General features: G+C 36.6%; 1 protein-coding gene across 5 annotated transcripts in view; it reads right to left on the minus strand.

Moving 5' to 3' along the window:
• Nucleotides 1–24,230, minus strand: part of WWOX (WW domain containing oxidoreductase) — a 463,245-nt gene that overhangs the window by 417,339 nt on the left and 21,676 nt on the right. For all 5 annotated transcript variants that reach the window (XM_085071485.1, XM_085071484.1, XM_085071486.1 and 2 more), the window contains exon 5: nucleotides 23,810–23,916. In XM_085071485.1, the coding sequence (XP_084927611.1) occupies nucleotides 23,810–23,916 (107 nt within the window). The remainder of the gene's footprint in view (nucleotides 1–23,809; nucleotides 23,917–24,230) is intronic.

The following is a 24,230-nucleotide window of genomic DNA, read 5'->3' on the forward strand; positions in this document are numbered from 1 at the left end:
AGGTGTAAGTTGTGCTCTTCTTTCTGTAAATATCATAGATCACCTGCAGGAAGCCCCCTTTAAGGAGTTTTTGGTTTGCTCTGATTTTTGAATGAGCCAGAGCAGACAGTGAACATTTCACCATGAACTGTCAAATTCTTCATGCAGATTCGAGTCTTCATTTTCCTTTTTTTATTTAACATTACAAACAGAAAAGGACATTTAAAAGAATAGTGCATAAACACCAGTCTTATCCCAATTCTGTTTCTACTAAAATCACTGCCAAGCTCCCATTGATTGCAGCATCACCAAAGAGCCATTCCATAAAGTACCACCTCATATTTTACGAGTCTGGATTTCTTCTCTGATTCTGCTACTAGAAATATTCCCCTTCTAAGAGAACTCAACAGACAGGTTTAATTTGACTTATTTACGTATTATTAAAAGAAAGTCTCCCAAATCCTGCACATTCATTTTCAGACAAGAGCATTACATAACAGTCTGCTAAAAGACTAATTAACTCACATCTCAGCTTCAAATTTCAGTAGTGGAAGATAATAAGAATATTTGATGCAGCTGAAGGAGTAGTTGAAAAAAAAGTTTTTAAGCAGTCAAACAGAATTGTCTGATAAAAAATAAAAGTAGACTGCAACCATTATCTTGTTAACATAAACAAAGGAAGATGCAAAAAATAATTGCTAATATTGACAGGTGTCCTTTCTCCCAGGACAGCTTGCAATACATTATCTCAGCGACAAGATGCACCAGAGAAGTCACTCTGCTCCCTGTGGAGTTGTGAGGTTAGCCTAAAAACCTTAAATCCTATTTATCATTCTGGAAATAAGGTAAACAACAGAAACCAAAACCAATCTGATCACGAGAGAAAGGGACGGGCAGACATCAAAATTCCTTCCACTCTTAAGGAAAGGACGGAGAATCAGTAGAAAAAAAAAAATATCTTCAAATGGCACATAGAAGTTTTCTTTATACATGGAAAAATTGACAGTATTTCCATTTCTGATTTCCAAAGCTACCAAGTAACCATTGAGTTGGAATGGACCTTAAAGCTCATCTCATTCAAGCAGCCATCAAAGGAGGGAATTTTGTCTCCAAGGAGTGGAGCAACTTCCTGCAATTCAAGGTCATTTTGCCTTGAAGGCCAGATTTTAATCTGCTGTGTAACACACATTGTCAGGTATCTTATGTTTTGCTGTTATCTATAGTGTGCCTTTATCATTCAGGCAAAAGAGATGCTGAATTGAAAGGGGGCTGGGGGAAGATACCTATACCAGGAAAAAAAAAAAAAAAAAAAAAGCATTGGGAAATAAAAAGAATTTAAAGTACATAGTGAACAAGCATTATGTTTTTTAAACTTGATCTATAGCTACAACTTTGAAACAATCTATGAAATTAAGGTTTCTGAAACCCATTTGCTTGGAGATGATGACACACAAGACACTCAAAAACAATTTGTCTGCACTCCCATAGAAAATATAAGCAAAATCAAGAGCCTTTGTACATTTAAAACCAAAACCCATCCTCTCTAAAAAGTCATAAATAGTACCATGTAGAATTCTTACTAATATTGCAACTACCCATATTCCCCTAGTTCATATGGGTAGTATCAATAAAATATTCTCCCCTGAGTCAAACCTTTGCAAAGGTATTCACTTAAAGAATTACCTACATTAGAAACATTAACCTTGGTGCTCAGCATGTTCTGCAATTTCTGATCCAGCCAATGACTTTAGAGATTAAAATGTGACTTGTGGAAAAAAATCCCAGCACGTTTTACAGAGAAATTTTATATGTTAAAGATAATATATTTGTAAAGATTGTATGATTTTACTGATAGTAGGGAAAAAAAAGGTTGCCATAAATAGTGCCTCTAACACAGTGAACTAAATTACTTTAAAAGTTTAGAATCTTTTGCTTTGAAAATGAACAATACAATGTTCACTACAATAAAGAACAGAATTTAAATGAAGGTTTCATGCTAAATGCTTTGTGTACAAATGGATTTGTGCCCTATTTTTACTGGAGCTTTGTGGTGTTTTGAGAAGACACTAATAAAAATGTTCATTATAGCTTAGGAAATGTGTGGAAAGAGATATCATTAGCCAGAGCAAGGCTTGGTCCATGTTAGCTGAATATCTATTTAGACCACACACAGTGGTTACTATTTGCCAAAGAATGTAGCATTCTACAGCAACCAGGTCAGAAACACAGTATATCAACTTCCAATTAAGTTAAAAATAATGCAAAAATGTTTAACTTAGATCTCCAAGACCTCATCAGCCTTTAATTTAAATGACTGCTGGGAATAGTATACAAAATCATATTTCAAGAAGTTTTGAAATCTAGGATCATCCTTCATAACAAACAATCCAATAAAACTGAAGTTAACCTCTAAACGAATCATGTCAACCACAATAAGGCAAAAAGTACTTTACAGATACAAGCTAAATACACTGAAACTCTGACTACCTTTGAAACTCAACCAGCAGATTTGGGAAAGAACTGAGTCCCATCCATCTCCCATCCATGCAGCCACAAGGAGCTGCAAGATTTTCATCACTGGAGTCAGAGCAATTACTGAGCCCCAATTCCAGCTCCAGCAGACACTGATGCTTTTCACCACAACAAGCAGCCAGCTCATTAGCATTCACAGGATGAGAAGCTTTTTTGGCTTTGTGTGTTTTCTTTCTTAAAATTACCATCTTCTCCACAGCCCCTATCCTTGCTGTGGCTGTGCACATCCATTACTGCACTGTACAGATAGGCAGACCCATTTTCTGCTAAACACTAATATTATTTCAAGTACTTAGTATATTATTATGAAGTTTTGACAGGTTTCCGACAAGACAGGAAGAATATTTCCTGACACACATAGTCCCACAGTCATCTAAGGAGGAAAGAACCACAAAAGAAAACAACAATTAAATTTGCTTTAAACAAACATTTTCTTGTAAGCTTTTTCTTTTGAACGTGATTAAAATTTAAATTAAATGAAAGCTTTGGATCAGAAACAAATTCAAAACATTCCATGATCCTCCAAAAGAAAACCAATTCTTTTAATATCATATTTGCAGATTCATGTCATAGGGGAAGAAGAAATTTGGTTGCAACAAAGACCAATTTAAACGTTCAAGAGGGAGCAAGACAAGCCCTCACTAGACCTCACAGTCACCCATCCTGCTACTAACACATCTTTTCTACCACAACACACACTGCTAGGATGTCCCTCGGATTTTTAAATCCTGTCTGCACAAGCTGTGACAGAGATCCCGAGGCAAAAATAAATATATCATATATAATTAAAGACTATACCCATATATTCACTGAAGCAGAGTTCTCACTCTCTAATGCCTAAGGAAGAATACAAAAATATGACACTGCCTTGGGATACTCTCCTACTCTCAAACAAGTTTTAAGCTTAGGACATCTAGAGTCAGAGATAGCACTTGTTGTCTAACAATTTTTTTTTACATTTCCATCTGACCAATTCCTCTTCAATCCATGTAAACTTCAGCAGTCATGAGGCACAGAAAGTTTCAGCTTTGCCATTTCCTTCTGCAGAAGTGATCAAATATAACTTTGAAAGATAAGGTTGGTTTGAACTGGGTTTGTACATGAAAGAAAGAGCACTCTGATAAAACAATCCAGAACAACAAAAAAAGGCACAAGATCAGAGCTGAATAATGAAAATTATCACATTTATTCTGTTAAATAGTTTAAGTCTTCAGAGAATGAAATTCTATCAGCTGGAAGAGAAAATTCAATAAAAATGTTTCATAAATCTGAGCAGAAGCTTTAGGATTTGACTCATTACTACTACTCATTCTCAATCTTCAAATGTTTCTTGAATATTTCTATGCTCCTACACAGATCCTCACCACAACTGATGTTATTTGCTGATTCAAAAATTTAAGTGCAGCTGCATAACACAGTATCCTTTTTTTAAACAGAGGAGCAAAACAAAACACATCTCATGAGTAACTCTTAATCTGCCAGCAAATCAATTATAGAGAGCTTCTGTAAAAAGCATCTGAAAATCTGCTTCCAGTCAACACAACTTAGCCATCTGGTTCCCACAGATATCTGCCAGGAATGGGTTTGCAAAACCAAATTAACGGTGATTACACAAAAATATCCGAAATTTAATTTCAGCTTGCCAATCACTTTTATAGTCCTACACATGCATGTGCAAAGAATCCTCCCCTCACCTCTTTGAAGTTAATGACATGTTTAAGCCGCCCCAGAAAAATGGCTAAAGCCACATTTAGCAGATTTATTCTAAATTAGCTTTGTGGGTGTCACTGCAAAGCCTTGGGAAGGACAGAGCCACTGCTTGGGCTTCACACATCTCTCAGCTCAAACACAAAGGGCACTTCCCTCCAGCAGTGATTGCACTTGCTTCAAAACAGAGAGATACCTCTACCTCAACTGCTTTGTTAATCCTGGATTAGTACACTTTTGGATATCAGAGGTGTCACTTTACCTCCTGACAGTTATTTATTGTGCATCTGCTCACCAACTGCTCCACCACACTTGTTGCCAGTAGCCCCAGTCTATTCTAGATGCTGGATGTGCAACCATTATAATACTCCTTCTCCAGTTTTTTTCTCCTTTTTTTCAGCATCCCAAACTGCCAGTTTGTAGAAATTCCCACTGTTTAATGACTACCAATACAAAGTTAATCTTGCAAGGCGCCACTCATCATCTGGCCCTTTTTCAGCAAGCACAATGAAGGATGCTGATAACCACACAGGAGGTACTAACCTTAGACAGATGTGCAAATAATCCTTTCACATGGGGATAGTGCTGCAATTTTATCCATCTCTATTTTTAAAACCAGGAAAAAATGTACAGAAATATTAGTTTTATATTTCTTCTCGTAAGGCATGCAGTGAATTACAATACGAGGTGTAAATACTTCTCTTTTTAAAACTATCAGAGAGTCTTTAAATCCATGCTTTAAAAAATGGCTAATAAAGGGATGAAATGAGAAGCACCTGGATTACTCTGCAGCCAAAGCCTCATCATTCCAATAACATTGTTCCAGTTCCTTTAATTTCTGTTGCAATCTTATTATACAAGTATATAATTTTATATATAGCTTGAAATACTGGAATCTCTGGCACTACTTAGGTTATCGGAACGAGGTTTTAAGGTTCAGAGCTCACATTTCTATTAAATTTAATAATAATTTTTTTTCCAAAAAATAGAAGATTTTTCTCATGGCTTTTGATTTAAAGAATAATTTTAAAAAGTATTTAAGTTGATTACTTGGATCTCATTTGAAGATATACTAAAACCTGTGTGTTATCTTTAGTCTTAGAGGAAAATACACATGTAACATGTCCTAGCACATTAGGAAATCATATGATCATAAAATTGTATTAAAAAGCTCCAAGTTTTTGGGTTCTGATCAAAGTAAAACACAAGCACTCCTGTAAAGCAAATCAATAATTCAGTACCCGAAAACAGTGCAAATTCAAGTGCAGAAAACTGATGTTAATCGCAGTTCACAATGGATATTCATTTACTTTAGAGACACTGCCTTCAAAATATAAAAAGATGACTTGGACAAATCCAAACAGAATCCAGGACGACTCCAGGAGCAGTTTTTTGTTTGTGTCCCTTTTAAACCTTTCCCACAGGATGTCACTATTGCTCCATGCCTGTGGGGAGTGTGACCGAGGGATGTTTGGGACTTCCACACTCCACCCTCCACAAGGATACATGACACGGATATTTAAGCATCTTCTAATTTTGTAAATAAGATTACAGCAAAGACTGATCCATCTCAGCTGCCATGTTGCAAGCCCAAATATTTGCTGACCTATAAACGAATTAAATCCTGTTACAGTCCCTCCAGCTTGAAAAACTGGAACACGAAGAAACCTGGAAATAGTGATGTTAATGCCTGTACATTGTGCCTACTTAAACACTACATGATCCAACTGAAGACATTAAAGAATATTCTTCCTTAAATTCCTGCATTTTCACCTTTTAGGGCTGCATAATTTATTTTCCAGATATTCATGCCATCGGATAGACTTTTTCCTAACAAAAGAGTGACATCTCGTGGTGACACAGAACTCCTGGCTCGAGCACAACTCATTTCCCCTGCATGGAACAGAGAGCAAACCCAGCGCTGGTTAAAAGCCCCAGCCACATCTCATCTCCGGCAGAGAAGCTGCTCCACAGAGATCCCAAACTGATGCAGACATTGTGGTCATCCCTCTAGGAACAAGAGGAATTCCATCCACATTTCCCTGCCTTTAGCCAGCCAGGCACTTGTGCTTTCTGCTTTCCCCACTGCCACTTCTGTTTGGCAATCAGATGTGTGACTTGGAGGTTTGGAAGAAACTTCTGACATCCACACATTTCTGGCAAAAATGTCTGCAAGAAAACCGGAATCAATGAGAATAAAGATTTTCTAAAATACGGTGGGGCAAATTAGCCATAGCATACTAAAAGATGCAACTGAGCTAAGCCAAAAATAGATTACAATCATCATACCTCTAATTATACTTTCAAGATTAACTTTTTAGAAGTGGGGTTTTCAGTGTTCCTGTTCTGTTTAGTCAGTACCTTATACAGGTCGATACTATTTTTCAAAGGATTTTTGCATATTTATGCCTTGTTATTGCAAATATATTTGCCTTAGTAAGGTAAAACACGAATGTTCATATTGTTGACAGTTCAAAAAAGTTAAAGCAGGGTTGTTGGGGTTTTTTTTAGTCTTTTATAGTAAATACTTTCTTGTTATGAAAATGATGAGAATGTTTTGTACAATCCTTTTTCCTGTTAGTACTGCTTAATGGATGCTGACACTTAATGAACAATGTATTTGTAAAGTGCTGTGGCTCAAACAAGGCGTCATCAGCAGAAATCAGAAAAGAAAATTTCCCATTCTGCCATTACCATATATGCAATGTAACAGTAATGAAGACCAGGTGCACACATGTGTGAGTTATTTTATACAAGAACAGCAAAACTGTCACTGTGGTCAGCAGTCTGTGAAGAATATAAACTAGAAAAATTACAATGTTGCAGAGGAAAAGCCCCTAAAGTAATTACTGAAGTTTATTTAGCAGAATATGCACCTTTGCTACTCTTAAGGTATTAGTGTTCCAGTTTGCCTTACCCAATATTTTAAATAACCTGCCATCTTCAGACCCGCAGTTCAAGCCAATTATGCTGCCTTTTATTGTGCTCAAGATTGAATTAAAGCCAACAGGAAAATATCCCATGTCAACAACCCACTGATCCCAAATATTCCACCTCACTTGTTCTGCTCTACATATTCCAAAACAGCCATTCAAAATGATCCAAGATACAGGAATCAATTTCCATGCACAAAAATGATGGATGTAATAATGCATCTGCAGCTTTTCTGAGAAAACTCTGAATCTTGCACTATTTAATGATTTTTAATGATTGCTGAACTGAGGTTAGAATGGAGATGAATCAAAAACCATAAAGCAAATGATTACAACTTTCTTATAAAAAGTCTCAAGATATTAAAGACCAGCTGATAATTTTTTGGCAGCTGACGTTTGGCACGGACAGCTCTTTTGCCTGAACTCTGTGAGGAGGTATTACAGCAGAAACAATTAGAAATACTGAAGAGGTCAACAACTCAAACCATGCTGTTATAGAATAATATATTCTGAGATTCGGCCAAGAGCTCTATCAACAACAAAATTCAATGCCTTCCTTTTTTCAGGAATAATCATCTTTCTCCAAGAGCAAATATCTGCATTGCTTCTCTAACTGCTTTCTGTATATGTTGTTCTAACTGCTGCTATATGGTAATGTCAGTAAAATGCTGCAAAACTGCGACTGGAATTCAGCTTTCTGAACTCTTGGCACACTTCAAATGACTGAAAGGATTATCTTGTTGCCCTGAGGTTTTCCACATGTTTTCACACACCTTGCTACATCTTAATCATCACTAACTATCAAAAATTCATATTCAGTCTAATGGGTCTAAAAACCAACCAGATCTGAAGTTTCTAAAGAGCCTCAGGAATTCTCAATTTCAGCTCCCTTTGAGGTGCCTAAGGAATCAAACAACCTCCTTAGGAATAAAGGAAAAATAAAAACACATATAAACTTATGATGTCAGCATTTCAAATCAAAGGAAAATATAACAACACCAGCTGTAAAAACAGGCACAAAAAGAAGAGTGGTCATGGAGGAGTTAAAAAAACCTACACAAATTATAAAGCATATATTATGGCTTCTCATTTCAGGCGTGATACCACAAATCTTAATCATGCAAAGAACTGCTTTGTTTCCTCATCAAAAGATAGGGAACTAGAGGGAAGTTTTAGCTCATTTAACTCATTGTTAATGACAGTGCAAGAATTCTTTCATCAAAATAATTTAAAGTAATGTATTCATTCCTTTATAACTAATTAAAAATATCCTGGAGGGCAAATCCAGATAAACCCACAGTCACCTTGGTAAAGATGGCTTAGGTGACGTCTCAGAATGCAAACCCCACAGGCTGCTGATACAGGATGGGGGACAGGATGGAGAAAGTCTGTGTGCAAGATTCTGCACCAACTCCCACCAAAAACAGCTCTTCTAGGGGTGTTATTTTTAGGTGTGGGGGACTCAGGGATAGGAGTAAAGGTAGAAATCACAATTATTCATATTCCCTGACCATATCCCTCCTCCAGAAATTGGCATGGAAAGAGAACGAAAGAAAAAATGCAAGTAATTCCAGTGCTGTTCAGCACTGGAAAGAAAATAAATCCATTCCAACTCCATGTAGGACTTCATGAGTCCAATCCAGTGACTGAAGAACTGAACTGGACAGGATTTGAACCAGACACCAAAGACATGGCTGAACTACTTGAAATGCAATGTTGATTCCCCAGCTTTTCAGAACAGAGCTTAAACAAATTGGCACCATGAAGAGAACAGGTTATTCTTAAATAAAGCAGAAGTCAAAGAGAAAAAAAAACTTATTAAATACTGAATTGTTTAATATCTCAAAGAAATTTAATACAATAGAACATATTTACTTTAAGTTAGGAAAACAAAAAGTAGTGATCCTGAAAAATCACTCTGCAGATGGCAAAGTTTCTGCTACTTTCTTACAATTAGAACTTGACTTTTTTGGTAACAAATTTCTTAAGAATTACAGACACCAGATTTATACAACTAAACAGATGAAGTAGTTTGACTAGTTTATAATACAGATGTGCATTCTGATATGTTTTCATGGCTACAATCTCCAGGCGTTTGTGGATGCCTGTCAGGAAGTCTCTAGATTCATGTTTATTTTGGCCAATGACTTGACCATTTTGGCAGGATAACCACTGTTCTGATGGCTCTATTAATTACGTTTAGATGTACTATGAAATAATACTCTTATAAGTAGGTCATGGTTCCTGGGTGGATCCTGGTTGCTGACCAGGATCACTATCAGGAATATTGCTTTTCACAGTATTAGAGTTTCACTAGTTTTGCATCAATTCAACTCACCCTCTGAAGGCAGAAACAACCTGCTCTCATTTGCAAACTAAACTAGAGGAAGGATTTGAAATCCAGATGAAATCATCATCAGAAGAAGATATACCCTAAGACATGGATCACAAAATTGTATATTTTTTTGTTCAAGCAAAGAAAAAGGTCAAATAAAATGCTTTATTACTAGACCTTATGGAAATGATAATATTAGGTACCTTAAACTGATATCTTACATTTTCACCTGGTTTACATTCTATTGCACTGTTCCAAAAATCTAATGTTCTAATAGAATTGTTATTCCATTTTTTTTTCCACCAGCACCTCCAGAGCTTTAATCAAGGCAGCTGAAATGTTCCCAAGGACTACAACATTCACCTCACTGCTTTCTCCTTCAGAAAGTTTGTCTGGTGTGCATATTGCCTGTCCTGCATATTGTCCACTGTTTTATGGATTAAATCCAGAGTGCTCTGAAACCCCAATTGCTCTACCCTGGCATAAGTCAGGCACAATCTCATAAGTACAACACAGTTTGATGCATCACTGATATAAAACACAGCTACTACATTTCAAATGCTTTTATTTCTTTTTATTTCCAACTGATATCAACCAACCACTGCATCTACCCATGGGCATCATTTTCTGCTTCTGGAAGAAGCAATAAAGAAATAAATAACAGATTTTTAGAATTTGTGCTACGAAACTGACCACAGGACATTTCTTCTCACACATGACCATTTTTCCTGCACACAGATCTAGAAATCAGGCCCAGGAGCAGTTATATGTATTATAAAGTATTGCTATACATATATCATTCTTCAATCTTTACACATTTTTAAAGGTAAATGAAAAGGTAAATGAGAATTTATGTACTTTAGTAGAAATATATCAAGAGAAAGCTGGGATAAAATGAGGGTTATCAAAAAAAGCTATTTTCAACAATTCACGATGGTTACAAACCAATTCTTGGTTTTCCACCTATATTCAAAACAAAAACTGTGGCCAGTGTCAAGTAAGTGTATTGACCTTCTAATCTGTCCTTTTCACATGTGCTGCCTCCTCCACCTCCCTCCACTCCTTTCAGCTCAAACCCACCCCCCCCCCAAAAAAAAATTCAAGATATAAAGAACATAAAGCAGATTTCAAATGTTTTAACAAAGATATTTTGAGAGGGGGTAAGTCACCCAAAGTTTGGCTACTCTTAATTCTGTTAATGTAACACTAAATTCACTGGATAAGTATAAACCAGCACTCAGTACAGTGCCTTACCCACCAGCTGCCTTCTGGATCACTCAGGGAGAGAACAAGTCCATGTTGCTGACCAGGATCACTATCAGGAATATTACTTTTCACAGTATTACTGTTCCATTGCTTTTGCATCCATGAGCCTCACCCTCTTAAAACAGAGACAAACTGCTCATTCGCAAAAGTGAGATTCACCGAGTTAAAAAATTAAGTTGTACAGATCAGAAATGTAATCATGGGAGACAAGCTCTGAGAGTTTTTCAATCACTGTGGGGCTGCATCAATTTAAAGTCATGTTACATTAAAGAGAAAAACGTCTGGGAAAGTCTCCCAGTTGTCACTTTAGATTAGATTTGTTGTTGTTATCAGACTGTGCATTTTGTAGGCTTTTTTACATTTTAAAGATATTGCCTCATGCAGCTACACAGTGCATAAAGAAACAGGAAACATACCATTTTTTTAATCAGATTGCCTGGAGATGAGGAGTTTGCACAAATTAACTGGTAGTCTAATAAAAAAAAAATTAAAAAAAAAGAAAAACATGCATGCACATCTTCTTGAAGCCTATTAACATTTAAACTTTAACTACCTTAGAGTCACAGGGTAGCCACCCAACTTAAAACTTTGCTTCATATAAGCAACATACGTTCTGACTTCAGCAACATCAGCCTACCAGGGAGAGCAGCTCCAGGATGAAATCTGTTTAAATACCTCTGACCTCCCCAAACAGCTGCCAGCTCTGCAGAGTTTGGCTGCAGAACCCCAGACCAATGAAGCACAGTCAAGTACTCACAAAAAGTGGATTCTGCTCTTCTGTTTTGGGTTTGGAGTCACAAGACTGTCACCAGTTTGATGAGATTTCAGTACCATGGGGAAATTAGGTCTTTTGAATCCTCCATGAAACTCCATCCATGTTTTCACACTAAAGACTCTTCCTTTATACAAGTGGAATGAAAATCTCTTTTACTACATAGTATTTGAGTGTTGGGGGGAAAAGCCACTCCCAGTCTCCTCAGATGCCACAGAGGCACCAAACTGAACCAGAAGAAGATATTTCTCCTCCAGGAGAGAACAATGCACCAGCAATGTATGACATTTTTATGCTTTACCACTTACTTGAGACCTACCATATTTATGGAAAAGTCCACAGACTGACATCTAAAAATTATTAACAAGTTTCAGACTTGCTTTGTTTATTTCTGAAGGTGAACTTTAAGCCCTGTAAGGAACACCAAAAGGAAGAATTTTATCCCAAAGTATGACAACTGTAACAAGCTATGTCTTAGGATAGTACATCTTTCATCTAACACCATAGTCCTAAATCTGTTCTGGTTCTACAAATGCCTCTAGTTATTTCCTTTTTATCAGTGAAGAAAATGAAATAAGAAGTATTTCATACTTAACACCAAACAGACCATGTTACCCCAGAAGATGTGCTTAAATAATTTAGCTGTTAAAAAGAATCTTTAACTATAAATGTACTAAATTCCAGCGCAAAAGATTAACTACAAAAGAAATTAACACTGCCTTAGGAAAAAGAGATAACATTTTTCTAAAGCATTTCTAAAGCTTTTTGATATGCTATTTTTTAGAATTATATCTGGAGAGAACTAATATTTTTAAATGAGACTTTCAGAGCTGCTCAAATTGCAAAGTACCATTTGTGCAAGTCCAAGAATTCTGTGGAAGTTGTTTTGCTCCCATAAAGAAAAATTCATACATAATCTTTACACACTTAAAGAATGAATACCCAGCGATCAGAATTTGATATTCAAATAATATTCACCTAAAAAAATGTTGTTCCTGCTTCCATCAACAACTTTGTCACAACATATCAAAGCAAAATAACATTTTCTCCTCTCAACAACTTAAAAGTTTCCAGGGCTTTATCGTCAGTCGAAGCAGTCTGTTTGCATTCTCCAATACAAACTGACAATCTAGTGATACAGTACATTAAAAATTCTCTGTAGTATTGACTGCCTGAAGCTGATGCTCCCTTGCTAAATGCAGTGCAGTTCAATTAACAGCTCTTCAATATACAATTTAATTTTTCTTTCATCTTGATCCACAGCCGAGCTTGAAATGAGGAATGTTGGAATAGATGTATTTTAAATATTGAAGCAAGTCTTTATAAATAAATCTATCAAACTTGTAATGATTTCTGTCATAACAGGACCAAACAGATGAACCTGTATGTCTGTGACTTTCAGGTTTGTGCATTGTTGTTCTCAGCTTTATTCCCTCAGTGAATTCCTGGTGTGGAATAAGGCTCCAAAAACTCCCCCAAAGGAGTGGAAGAGCTTTATCCTTACTGCACCATTCTTAGAAATTAGAGGAAGAGATTTCTGCTGATGCTTTATAAAGTCTTTTGCATATAAAAATCCAGCTTATCACTTATATCACAACAACTGTCTTAAGGAGTTTTAATATTTCTCCAATTATTTAAAAAGGTCACCAAACAGAGAAGCACATGGCACCAGTTTCCATTACCAAATCTACACTCAACTGGGAGACAACTGATCCTGAATTGAAAAGTAAGAATTTAATGCATAAATGCTACCCTGGATACTATTGTTCCCCCCTGCAATGTGAATGTACAGAGTTCAATTCAAATTTTCTCTAGGTAGTCATGCCATTTCACAGGAAAACGTAAGGTTAATTTAACCAGGACAGAATGAAATATTTCATTTCCAAGTTCCTCTAAGTGGGACACTGCTGAAGGAAGCTATTAATATCTCTTACAGCGTGCAAGCTCAAGGAAACATTGTGGATCAGCTCATTTCTCACAGGTATCCTACCCAGACTTCAGAGTGGGAGGATTTACTACTGCTCATCAGAAGGGAAAACACTCCTCTTTTAAGCTAGAGGCATTTTGTAGTCTTTAAACATATTCACAAAAACAAACCTGACGCCACTTACTGCCTTAGATAGCAGAGAAGCACTACTGGCATGGAGGGGATGAACTGCACCAGATGAGCTGTGAGGCCAGAGAGGCTTTGGTGAGAGAATATCAACAGCATTGCAAGAACAGAAATCAGTTTCATACCTAACACTTAGTGAAATACACAGGTTTACCTTGTTTGTGTCTGTATTTAAAATAGTATTAGCTGAGATGCCGAGATTGCATTCTTAATTGTTGTATTTCTTTCTTCTTCATGCATTTTTAATCATCTTACCTAGATTATCACTTTGAATGCTGAAAAAGATCTTCATAAAATTAACCAGCCTCATTATTGCCACCATTTCCTTTTCCCCTTTATTTCTAGTCCTACATTTAAAAAAAGTAACTCGGTAGTGTTATTTGAATTGTCACAGAAATAACATTCAGCGTTTACAGCAATTAACTCATCATTACTGCGAATAACTACACTAATTGGGATGCTCTACAAACCTGCAACACTGCAGAATTAAAAATAAACATAACAAAGATACAATTTACAACTAATCTATACTTACAATTAAAGTTAGTTTCAAGATTTATTTCATTCTATTATTTTTTATTAGCTACAGCAGACAGTAAATGGGGTGTACTATGTTCTGCTTTGCAAACACCTAGATTATAAAACATAATTACACAAATTAATTAGAAATGAGTACATACATTCATGTCTTTGTTTGTAGCCATAACATGTTAAACATGACTACATTAAACATAACTCTAGGCAGAGTGCAGCTCCTTCTTCTACACAGCAGAGCAACAATTCTGTGAGAACTCTCAACACCCAAAGCAGAACACAAGTCCAGACTGAAATCTGCCCTGAACTGGGTCTTGTACTTTCTCTGCCACCTACTCTCCAACGTTCTCTGACATCTAACAGCCTAAAGTCCCTTCAGTTCTGCCCACTGACTGGAAAGTTGGTTCAAAGCTTATTTTTCTTGGCTCCAGTAAAAACAAACTAATAAAAACTACCCCAAATACTCATTTTGCTGCATTAGTTCCATACTTTTATTTGAGAAGCAAAGCCTTTTGTTGAAGTTAATGTTCTATCTCAGTGACCTCAAATGAAACATGGGAAAGAACAAGTTTAGCACACCACCTCCAAAGATGATTATCAAGATAAAAGAGAATTAAAGGATGAGGACCAATTAGAAAGGACAGTAAATTAAAAAAAAAGTATGATGCTTTGGCCTTATAGTAATAAAATATGTACAAATATAATTGACAAGCACATAAATTAATAGTACTTTTAAGCACTCTACTCAGCAAGTCTGTTTTCAATCCATCTCCTGCATTCCTGCTGAACTCCAGCTATGCTTGTTTTATGTCACTTATGCTGCTCTGTAGTCATAGAAGCCTGATAATTATCTTCAGTTTTATAAGCTATTGTGGATCATGAAACAAGTCAGTGCTTCTTTTGATGCCCTCACATTAGTCCCTTGTCACTGTTAAAACTGCAAGTGATCCAGCAATCACTTTTTATTCTTTTTTTTCCTTCTTTTTAATGCATACCAATCCTGCAGTTGTACTATGCCTTCCTGGAGTTACTATTTTCCTGCTCTACTATATTCAGTATTACAGCAGGATTGATTAAGAACTTAAGATTTTTGGGTTTATCATCAAGTATCCTTTAAATATTATCAAACAGTCACAGCACTGCAGATCCAAAGGCAGGAAAAAAAATAATCTCTCTACCTTTTCTTCCCCACACTGAGCTCAACCAAAAAAAAAATGTTTCTGTACTTCCAAAAACTCGTTTAACATATTGACAGACTGGTTACAAGCCTAAGAAAACAAAACTTAAAGAACTGATTCTTTACACTGCAGACTGTGACCCATCAAATCAAATTCTTTGGGATCTGGAACCATTTTTAATCTAAAAGCACGAATGCTGAGTCACCTCTTTGGTTTCATTTTAATTTCTAGGGCAGTTTTTAGGTAAAGGCCCATTTCACAATTGTGACAGAGAAAACCAAGACAGGAAACATCACACAGCAGGTTAGCAACAAGTGTGCACAGCACTTAACAAGTAAGACTGTGTTTTATTATGAAGCATTCTGTGTTTTCAAAGCATTGGAAGACCTACAATTATTGCCCACTAGCATACTGCTTTCAATACCAACAGATACTCCATCCTGTTCACCTCTGATAAGGAAATAAACTAATAAAGTTGGGGTTTTAATGTGAAAAAAATGGAAATTTTCTCACACATGGAAACGTGTGGGATCCCGAATACAAGCACGAGGCTTTTGTTTACTTTTTACAAAATTAAAGCAAAGAACAAATTTGGGGACAAAACTGACCCACCAGATTCCACGACTCCCACCAAAAAACCCACAATCGCAGCACACATTAAATCATTAGCGAGACACAAGGCTGCCTGCCCAGTTTTAACATGCAGAGAATGGAGCTCCTTGCAGAGGCAGAAGAGCAGCAGTGCTGTAATTACGAGGCAGTGCCTGAGCAGCCCAGTTAATGCTGTGGTTTGACAGTGCAAGGCTATTGCTGCTCCCCCGAGCCCCGCTGCAGACAGAGTTCACCCTAATTGGTTCCAAAGCACAACCCACCACCAGCAGCTCCTCCAGCCCAGGAATGGTAATTTCCACACGACTGTAAATAGTGTTTGCAAACAATACAAACACGGTAATAAGAGGCTAGGTGGGTAATTAATGTGGTTACAAAGCAGCTTATTTGCATTTTTATTTAAAACTGCCTTCTTTAAAAAGCTGCTCAGATTTCTTTTTGCAAAAGGAGCCTTGGTTAAGGAATAGAGCAGTAATTACTCTCTTTAGGGGTTCTTTTATACATCCTTTAGGGAATTAGAATGAAAAGATAAGCAGAATTATAAAGGGAATCATGTAAAATATGAAATGCACTATAAACACTTAGTACTGTATTTACCATAAGCTAAGCTTGTCTTCTTCATTAATGGAATATATTACAAGCTTATGCTACAATCAGATTAATTGTGAAGATGGTTTTAAAAAAATATATATCCAGACACTTTAATTCCTCCTCTCCCAGAACTGACAACCAGAAATCCAGTGACAGCAGAACTCACTCTATGCAAGAACACATCTATCTGGACTATAGTAAATAAGTTTTCAATGTCAGCAACACTAAACAGTTTTATAAAACACATTCTGAGAGAGAAAGGTTCAGGAAAAGACCAAACCCAAGTTACACTGAATATATAAAATATCAGAGAAAACCCAAACTTTGCATCCTATAAGCTACACTCAAGTCAATATACAATCCACTGTTGTTTTAAAGACAGACATCTCCAGACAGGTTGGTGATGTAGTTGAGCACACAGTGTCTCCTAGTGACTTTTAATTGAAGACTAAGCATGAAGTGCAGTTTTTAAAGGGGTTATCCTGAGGTCTCTTACTGTCTGGGGTGGGGGGGGTTCTTAATTTTTTTTTTTTGGTTAAAAAGCTCAAACTGCATTTAAGTAGTATTATTATAAAGCTTTAGGCATGGTAGGGATTTTGTGACTCACATTTCCAGATTAAGAACAGCAGGGCTGTGCTAAAGAAACAAATTACCAAAAAGATCACTTCAACATTTCTATGTATAAGATTCTGCTGACTGGAGGAAAAAATTAAGGAATACTAAAATACTGTGACTTCTTTCAAAATTACATTTTGGAAGTATTTTTTTTCTAATAGAAGTTTAACACATATTGGAAGGTGAAGAGAATTATGACAGTAGAAGTAATTTAGTCAATTCAAAAGACAACTTTTTTTCTCTACTGGGGGAAATAATGGCAAATTGTCTTCCTGTGTTAAAAACCTTGCAACCTCATAGCTATGGGAGTGCTCTGTTTCTATCAGCTGTGTACAGCATTATAAATTCAAACCTGGTGCTGCCAGGTTTGGGGTGCACCTGGATTTAGGGTTTGCTCCTGGATTTGGGTGAGGGTCAAGGTCTAAGGGTTAGCTCAGGTTTGGGGGTTGAAAGCTGTCAAAAGCAGCATTTGCTCAGTGGAAACATACCCTGTTCCTGCAGCAGCAGCAGCCAGTGCACCCTGAGAGGAGCTGGACATGCTGCCCTTCTGGCTGCTTGCTTCATCACAATAAATAATAAATGATAAAACTCTCTCAGTTGCATGTATCCACATAGAACCAGGGCAGAGCTAACTGCAGATGAAGATGGAAGTATGAAACAGCTCAGCTGTAGCCAATCCATCACCTCTCCAAGTAACTGATATCAGTATTCAGGAAGATGCCCAACCCTGAAAGTTAGGGGCTTAGCACATCTGCTATATAATTCAGACTCTGTTTTACAGCGGTTTCATTACTAACCATAAAAACTGTAACAGTGGAACTGTATAAACAAACTGAACAGTGTTTTTACTGTAAAACATGGATGTAATATAAATATTTGCCTTTCCCTTTACTCAGCATCTGTAATGAAATCAAATTCATGCCATATGTTTATGGTGTACAAAAAAAAATCTCAACAATCCATCCATGTAAATGTTGATTATACTGTTCCATGTTTTTAACTTCGTGGGGAGGGGGTTAAGCATCTGTATTTGGAAAAGAGCTTTGCAGCACACATCACTCTCTTAAGGTTTCTCAACTGAGCAGATTACTCACAGAAACTTACTGAATTCTTAAACATTATGGCCAAAATCTGGTCACACTTTCATGCTGGTCCCAGTGAGTGGTTGCTAGCATCAGGACTGGTTAATGTTTATACTGTCAATTCTCCACGAGTAACATAAGGTCTGATTGCACTGCAATTTGTTAATTAAAAGATTCCTTGACTTCAGAAAAATCTGGATCACACCCTGAAGAATCAAAAAAGCCTTATACTCAGCAGGGGAAATAATTCTTTAGTTGGAGTGTTCACAGCTGCAAGTGAGACACATTGAAGCAGATTTTTTAAAATTGCATTACTAGTTCATTTAATACAAGATGCTGCCCCTTCCTGCAAGGCCTTTGCCCACAGCAAGGTTTGGATAACTACCTTTAACTTGGTTCTTCAGCATGGGCACTGCTCATGCACTGGAAAAAGAAATATGTCCATATATTGCAGGCTTTTCTAGCTGTATATTACCCTGTGATGGCATGTGAGGCAGCAATACATTGTTTAGAATATCTTGTTTTGAAACAAGACAATTCTTTACTACAAAATAATAACAGAACATTAAAAGTAGTATTCTCACAGAAATGCTTGTGCTTCACTAGTAGGATGTTCTGAAATACTTTCTATTTTGAAGATTATTTTTAAGAGCTTTTATTTAGCACCACTTTGAAACCCTTTGACTCTGTACTAACAGACTGTGGCTTCAGTCAGTATTTACTACATCTCCAAAGCCATCATCTAAGCATTCTTCAGCTTTTCCCATAAACAAAAACCTGTCACTAACCATGATGAGGTTTACAAAAAATTTTAAACAAGGACCCCAGTGGAGACAAAACACTGCTTGGGAAAATAGCCCCCCTTCCTTGAGGGGGAAACACACACAATAACCACATGAAAACTCTTGCCCATGGTCTGGCAATTGTGCCCAGTTTGCTTCTTGTCTTTCTGCACTTCACAAGATCACAACTGGAATACAAAGACTCACTTATCAGGTTTTAATTTCATTCAGTTACTTAATCAGCAAGAATATAAATCACTCCTTCGGTGAAGAATACTTCAGGGGAAAGGAATACAGCAAGGAGTCACGTTTGTTTGGTTGGTTTTCTTCACAGCTCTTCTCTCTTCTCTTGTCACATCTCTACCTTGTAAGTTTCTGCTTAAAAATCAAACCCAAATGTTCTTTTTACATTTTAATCTAATCTTTAATGTAGCTGCAGGTTTAACACTGAGGAATAATTACCAAAGAAACATTATACTTTTTATGAAATATTAAACTTACAATTTATCTTTTAATATCTCCTTCAAAGACTATTTGACAGGAATAAATAAATGAGAGCTTCTTGGCAAGAAAAGCTGTGATTTATGAAATATTTTATTCATTCACATTCTTAAGTATTTTCTTGAGAATACCACTAACATCTGGAGCTACACAGTCTTATCCAAACATTCTGCTCATACTCAATTAGAAAATTATATCAATAATAATGTAAAATAAATTACCTAGCCTCTCTTCCTGGAGCATAGATTTCCATGTTCGTCAGAGCAACTATGTGTACAAACAGCACTGTAGTGTTTTTCATTAAGCCTCAAAGTCAATTAAGCTACGAATTGGAACAATCATTCCTCCTTTGCAAAGTATTGATATTTTTCTTGGCTGCTTTCAGGCCTTTTCACTACTCAAGGAGAGATTTATGTTTGACAATTTCTTTCTGATTAAAATGAATCATAACTCCAGAATTCTAATTTCCTCTTTTCCGAGCAAGAAATTATCAAACAGTTTTAAACTGATATTGAACGTCATCGTGCATGAACACTCATTTTTGAGATATCAAAAGTAAAGCTATACTGATCTCTCTTTTTATCTGCTGCCTTTACATACTTTCTCTTCCTTTTTCTGTCTATATATATAAATATATGTGTATAAACATTAGATTGCACCAATATAATCAGCCATACCCCTCCATAAAAATTAAATTTGATAGACCAGCCAGACCAGTCACATTGAAACTTGTCAGAGTGGTTTACACAAGGCAATTATACTTTATTTGCAATATTCACTAAATTCTGCCGTAGTTTAGAAAGAAAATAACTGGAATACTGCAGGTTGCAAACAAATGTCAGTTATGCAAAGTAATTAGCAAGTTTATATGGGTAATCCCTACTCAAAATGGCTCAAACTCACCATAAAACAGCTCTTCAGGCATAAATTGTTACAAAGAAAGATCTCTCATAGATTTGTCTACAACAGCCAGTTAAGATCAGTTTGCATTTGCTTTTTAAACATAATGGCAGCTAATCTGAAAAAAATCTTATTTTCCCCCATTATTCCTGCTTTTCTCTCTAAATCTTAACAATTGGATTTTCCCAACCCATTTAGCCGTCCCATTATCTCTTTACACACTTGATTTTCAGCTTTCACTAAAAGCAAATTGAAACAGCATTTTTTGCCTAAAAACTCATGTAGAAGTACAACAAGCCCAGAGCAGAGTTGCTGTGTTTCTGCAGACACTCAGTCTGTGGCATTCCAGGCAGGGATATCACAAGCAGACTCACTAAAGGAACAAGCTGGGTGGTTTTCCTCAGTACTGTTATGTACACTGCAGTTTATTTTCAAATGCTGCATTACACTCGGTTTGATTTGGGTTTGTTTTGTTGTGGTTTGGCAGAGGAAGTGCTTGGGTTTTTAAGAATTACGGTTTTTTCCATTTATACTTCAGGCTGTAGCTCATACAGGCCATCAACTAGATAATTGTATCAAATTTTGAAATAATAAGTTGTTTCGTTACACGCCTTTAATTATTTTCTTTTCTTACAAAGTGTGTGGAACTCTTTTGCATCAGACAAAGAAGGAAAAGGAAATATTCTGTGTCCAACATTTAAACCTCGAGTACTAAAGGACACTGTCCCACAGGAAAGTCAGCATAGGGTACACGCTGCTTTTGATAATATGCATATCTTTATAGAAATACCAATTTTATTACAACACAGTAGTAAAACTCCACACTTACGACAGGCAAACACAGTAGAACTCAATTTGGCAATCACTTGGGGTTTTTTGTTGTAAGAGGATATTTCATGCAAATTAAAAGAACATGGGGTCTGGAAACTCAGTTGAAGAGTAGGCACCTATTTTTGAAATTTCTACTCCTCAAATTACTGGAGGAACACTGTATTTATAGTGCAGCTCAGTGACTTAATCTCAAAGATTTACAAGAAAACATAAGTAAGTAGCACTATTGCTACCAAAAATACTACCTGAGTACCACAAACATGAGGCTTGGTAAGGCTGCATCCTAACCAGCTGTATTTTTCTTTAAATTGATTCCAAATTGAAAAGTAAATCAATTTCCTTCCAATAATTTTGCTTTCCCTGGGAACAGAGCAGACAAAATTCTCTGCATGTTTTGAAGCTCTTTCTAGCAGAACAGTTGCAGCTACATATTGAGAACTCATCTGAATCATATGCAGAGGTTGTTGACTTTTTTTATACTCTTTCCTTTTTAGGAAAGAATTTTCAATTAACAACTTCCTGTAGTTACACCTATAAGCTAAAAATTAATATTTTACATCAATATTTTAATATTAGCAGCAAATCAATCAAATTAATCTTTGTCTCTTTGTTTTCAGTAACTGATTTTGGGGCAGATTTTTGTGTTTGTTTTCCTCAAGATTGCTTACAATTTGATGTAAATTTTAGGCATCTTGTAATTCATCAACTAATTCTCTCCTGGTTACACACTCCAAGTAATTAAAGTTCAGTAATAACTTATTCTTTCTGCTCCAGCACCTGCATTTCATTTGTTTATTTTCCCAGAGTCATAAATCTGAGGGACTGTCAAAGTGCCATAATATTAGTGCAATAATCAAAGTTAATTAGTCCCTCTCAATAAACAACAACAAAGCCATTACAAAGATGCATTGAAGGTTTTCCAGCTACCCAGTTTACAGATGAGACTCTTTTTCTGAACAATTAGAATTTGAAAACTGTTAGTAAATAAATGTAGTGTTTCTGAAGTAATTTGACCTTCAGTGATCTTCATTCAATTAACAATTCATTAACTTTTGGTGAGATAATACAGGTATTAAGACAAGTATTCTGAACTCCCATTGTCTTCAAAGTGCTCAGAGATATGGTTAGGATTAAGGGGGTAATAGGATATTTTTCAAATAAAAGGTGCTCACCACTGCCTTATTTTAGTTACATTAAAACCATGTAAACAGCCATATTCAGCTGGACTGGGATTATCAAATTCAAACAACAGAATATTACCAAATCCAGTTCTATTGAAAGACCAATGAACTTTATGCAACACACACTGTGCTGGCCCCTGTTAATTCTCTTGGAATTCCATGCTATTGAAATTACAAAAACAAAAAGAGAGCTTTAATGGGAAGTATTGAAGCAGAAAGAAAGATATTTTTCCCAACCAATCCTTTACCATAAATCATTCTTATCATCTGGGCAAGAGAAAAAGGCTTAAATCCAAAGACTGTTTCTTCATGAAACTTGTGGTTACAAAAATTAGCAATATTTGTAAGCATCGCTTCTCTGGAAATACTTGTAAAAAAGCACCATTTGTTTTGCATTAATAAATATTATAATTATCTGTAGACTACTTATGTGTAAATATTAATACTACTGAGTTCTCTCCCACATCACCTGGGAGCAGTTGAAATACTTTGAGAGCTCAGGAAATAAAAGCAAAACACTCATCACTAATTTCAGCTGGAAAGAAATAAAAATCCAAGAATCTGATCCTTTGGTCTTTTATTCATTTAAGGGTAGAAATGTCACCACATTCTCCCCCAGAAGTCAGCAGTCCCAGCCAGCTCTGACAAAAGTAGCCTGCAATCTTTGCTAGCAAGTAAATGACTGTGGGAGGAATAAATTAAGGTAATTGAATATATTTTAATAAGGGCCTTAGAAGATCATTTAAAAAAAAAAGGAAGGAGGGGGTGATCAGGGAAAGTTAGGAGTCAAAGAGCAAAAAGAGAATAGATGGGATTGAAAAACTTGTATTTGTGTGAAAATAGCAGAAAAATTAAAAGTGGGAAGAAGCTGGAAGGAAAAAACCATTGAGACAGACTGCCTGGCAGCAGGACTGCTGAGCCTGATGGAGAGAAAAGGAGAAACATTCTTGTGTTTGAAAAATGTAAGAGTGACCTTCTGAAATCTCTTACTGTAGAACAACTATGGGCAAAACAGTGGCTGTTTTGGAGGACTGTGTCCATCCTGCTTTGGTTAGTTATTTACTTTGGCTCTGGAATGTCCTTTCCTAGGAACCAAGCCTCAGTGGTTCTCCCAAACATTTTTTCCCTTAGAAAGCATCCACAGGCAACATGGATAACAGCATGTCAAGCCTTGCAGTCCAACACATTCATATGGAATGAAAAACCTTTATCATCCATGTCCCAGTGACTGAGCAGGGTGTTACAAAATAAGACAAATGCCTTTTTCCTTAGATTCCTGCATGGCAATGCTGTATCTGTTTAACTGCACAGAAGATGTCATGTGTTGGAAAGCACAGCTCTGTGCTGGGCACTGCAGCATCCACTCACCCACTCCCCCAGGATCCGCTGCACGGCGTCATTGCCTCTTGCCAGGCTCCTGCAGGCCAGGATAACACATGCCCCGTGCAGTGCCAGGGACTTGGCAGTTTCAAAACCTAGGAGAAAACAGTGTCCTAGTCAGAAACAGATCTCAGTAACAACACAGAGCTATAAAATTACCTGAAAACATGAGCCACGCATTTTAGTACACTAATGGCTACCTGCAGTCTGGCTAGCTGACAGTCACCTGGGCTCAGCTTTTAAAGAGCACACAGACACCTCAATTTGATCAGGTCTTTCAGGCAATAATTGTACACATTTTGTGCAAAACAGATTTGGCATCTTCAAAAAACAGACTCAATCTTCTGCCTTCCAGTGTCCCCAGTTGCTAGAAGAGCAGGATTGTATGTGCTCCTTCCTTGTTGGGCTG

This window comes from Lichenostomus cassidix, chromosome 11, assembly GCF_008360975.1.
Source record: "Lichenostomus cassidix isolate B80296 chromosome 11, HeHo_3.0, whole genome shotgun sequence".
In the NCBI taxonomy this organism is placed as follows: Eukaryota; Metazoa; Chordata; class Aves; order Passeriformes; family Meliphagidae; genus Lichenostomus; species Lichenostomus cassidix.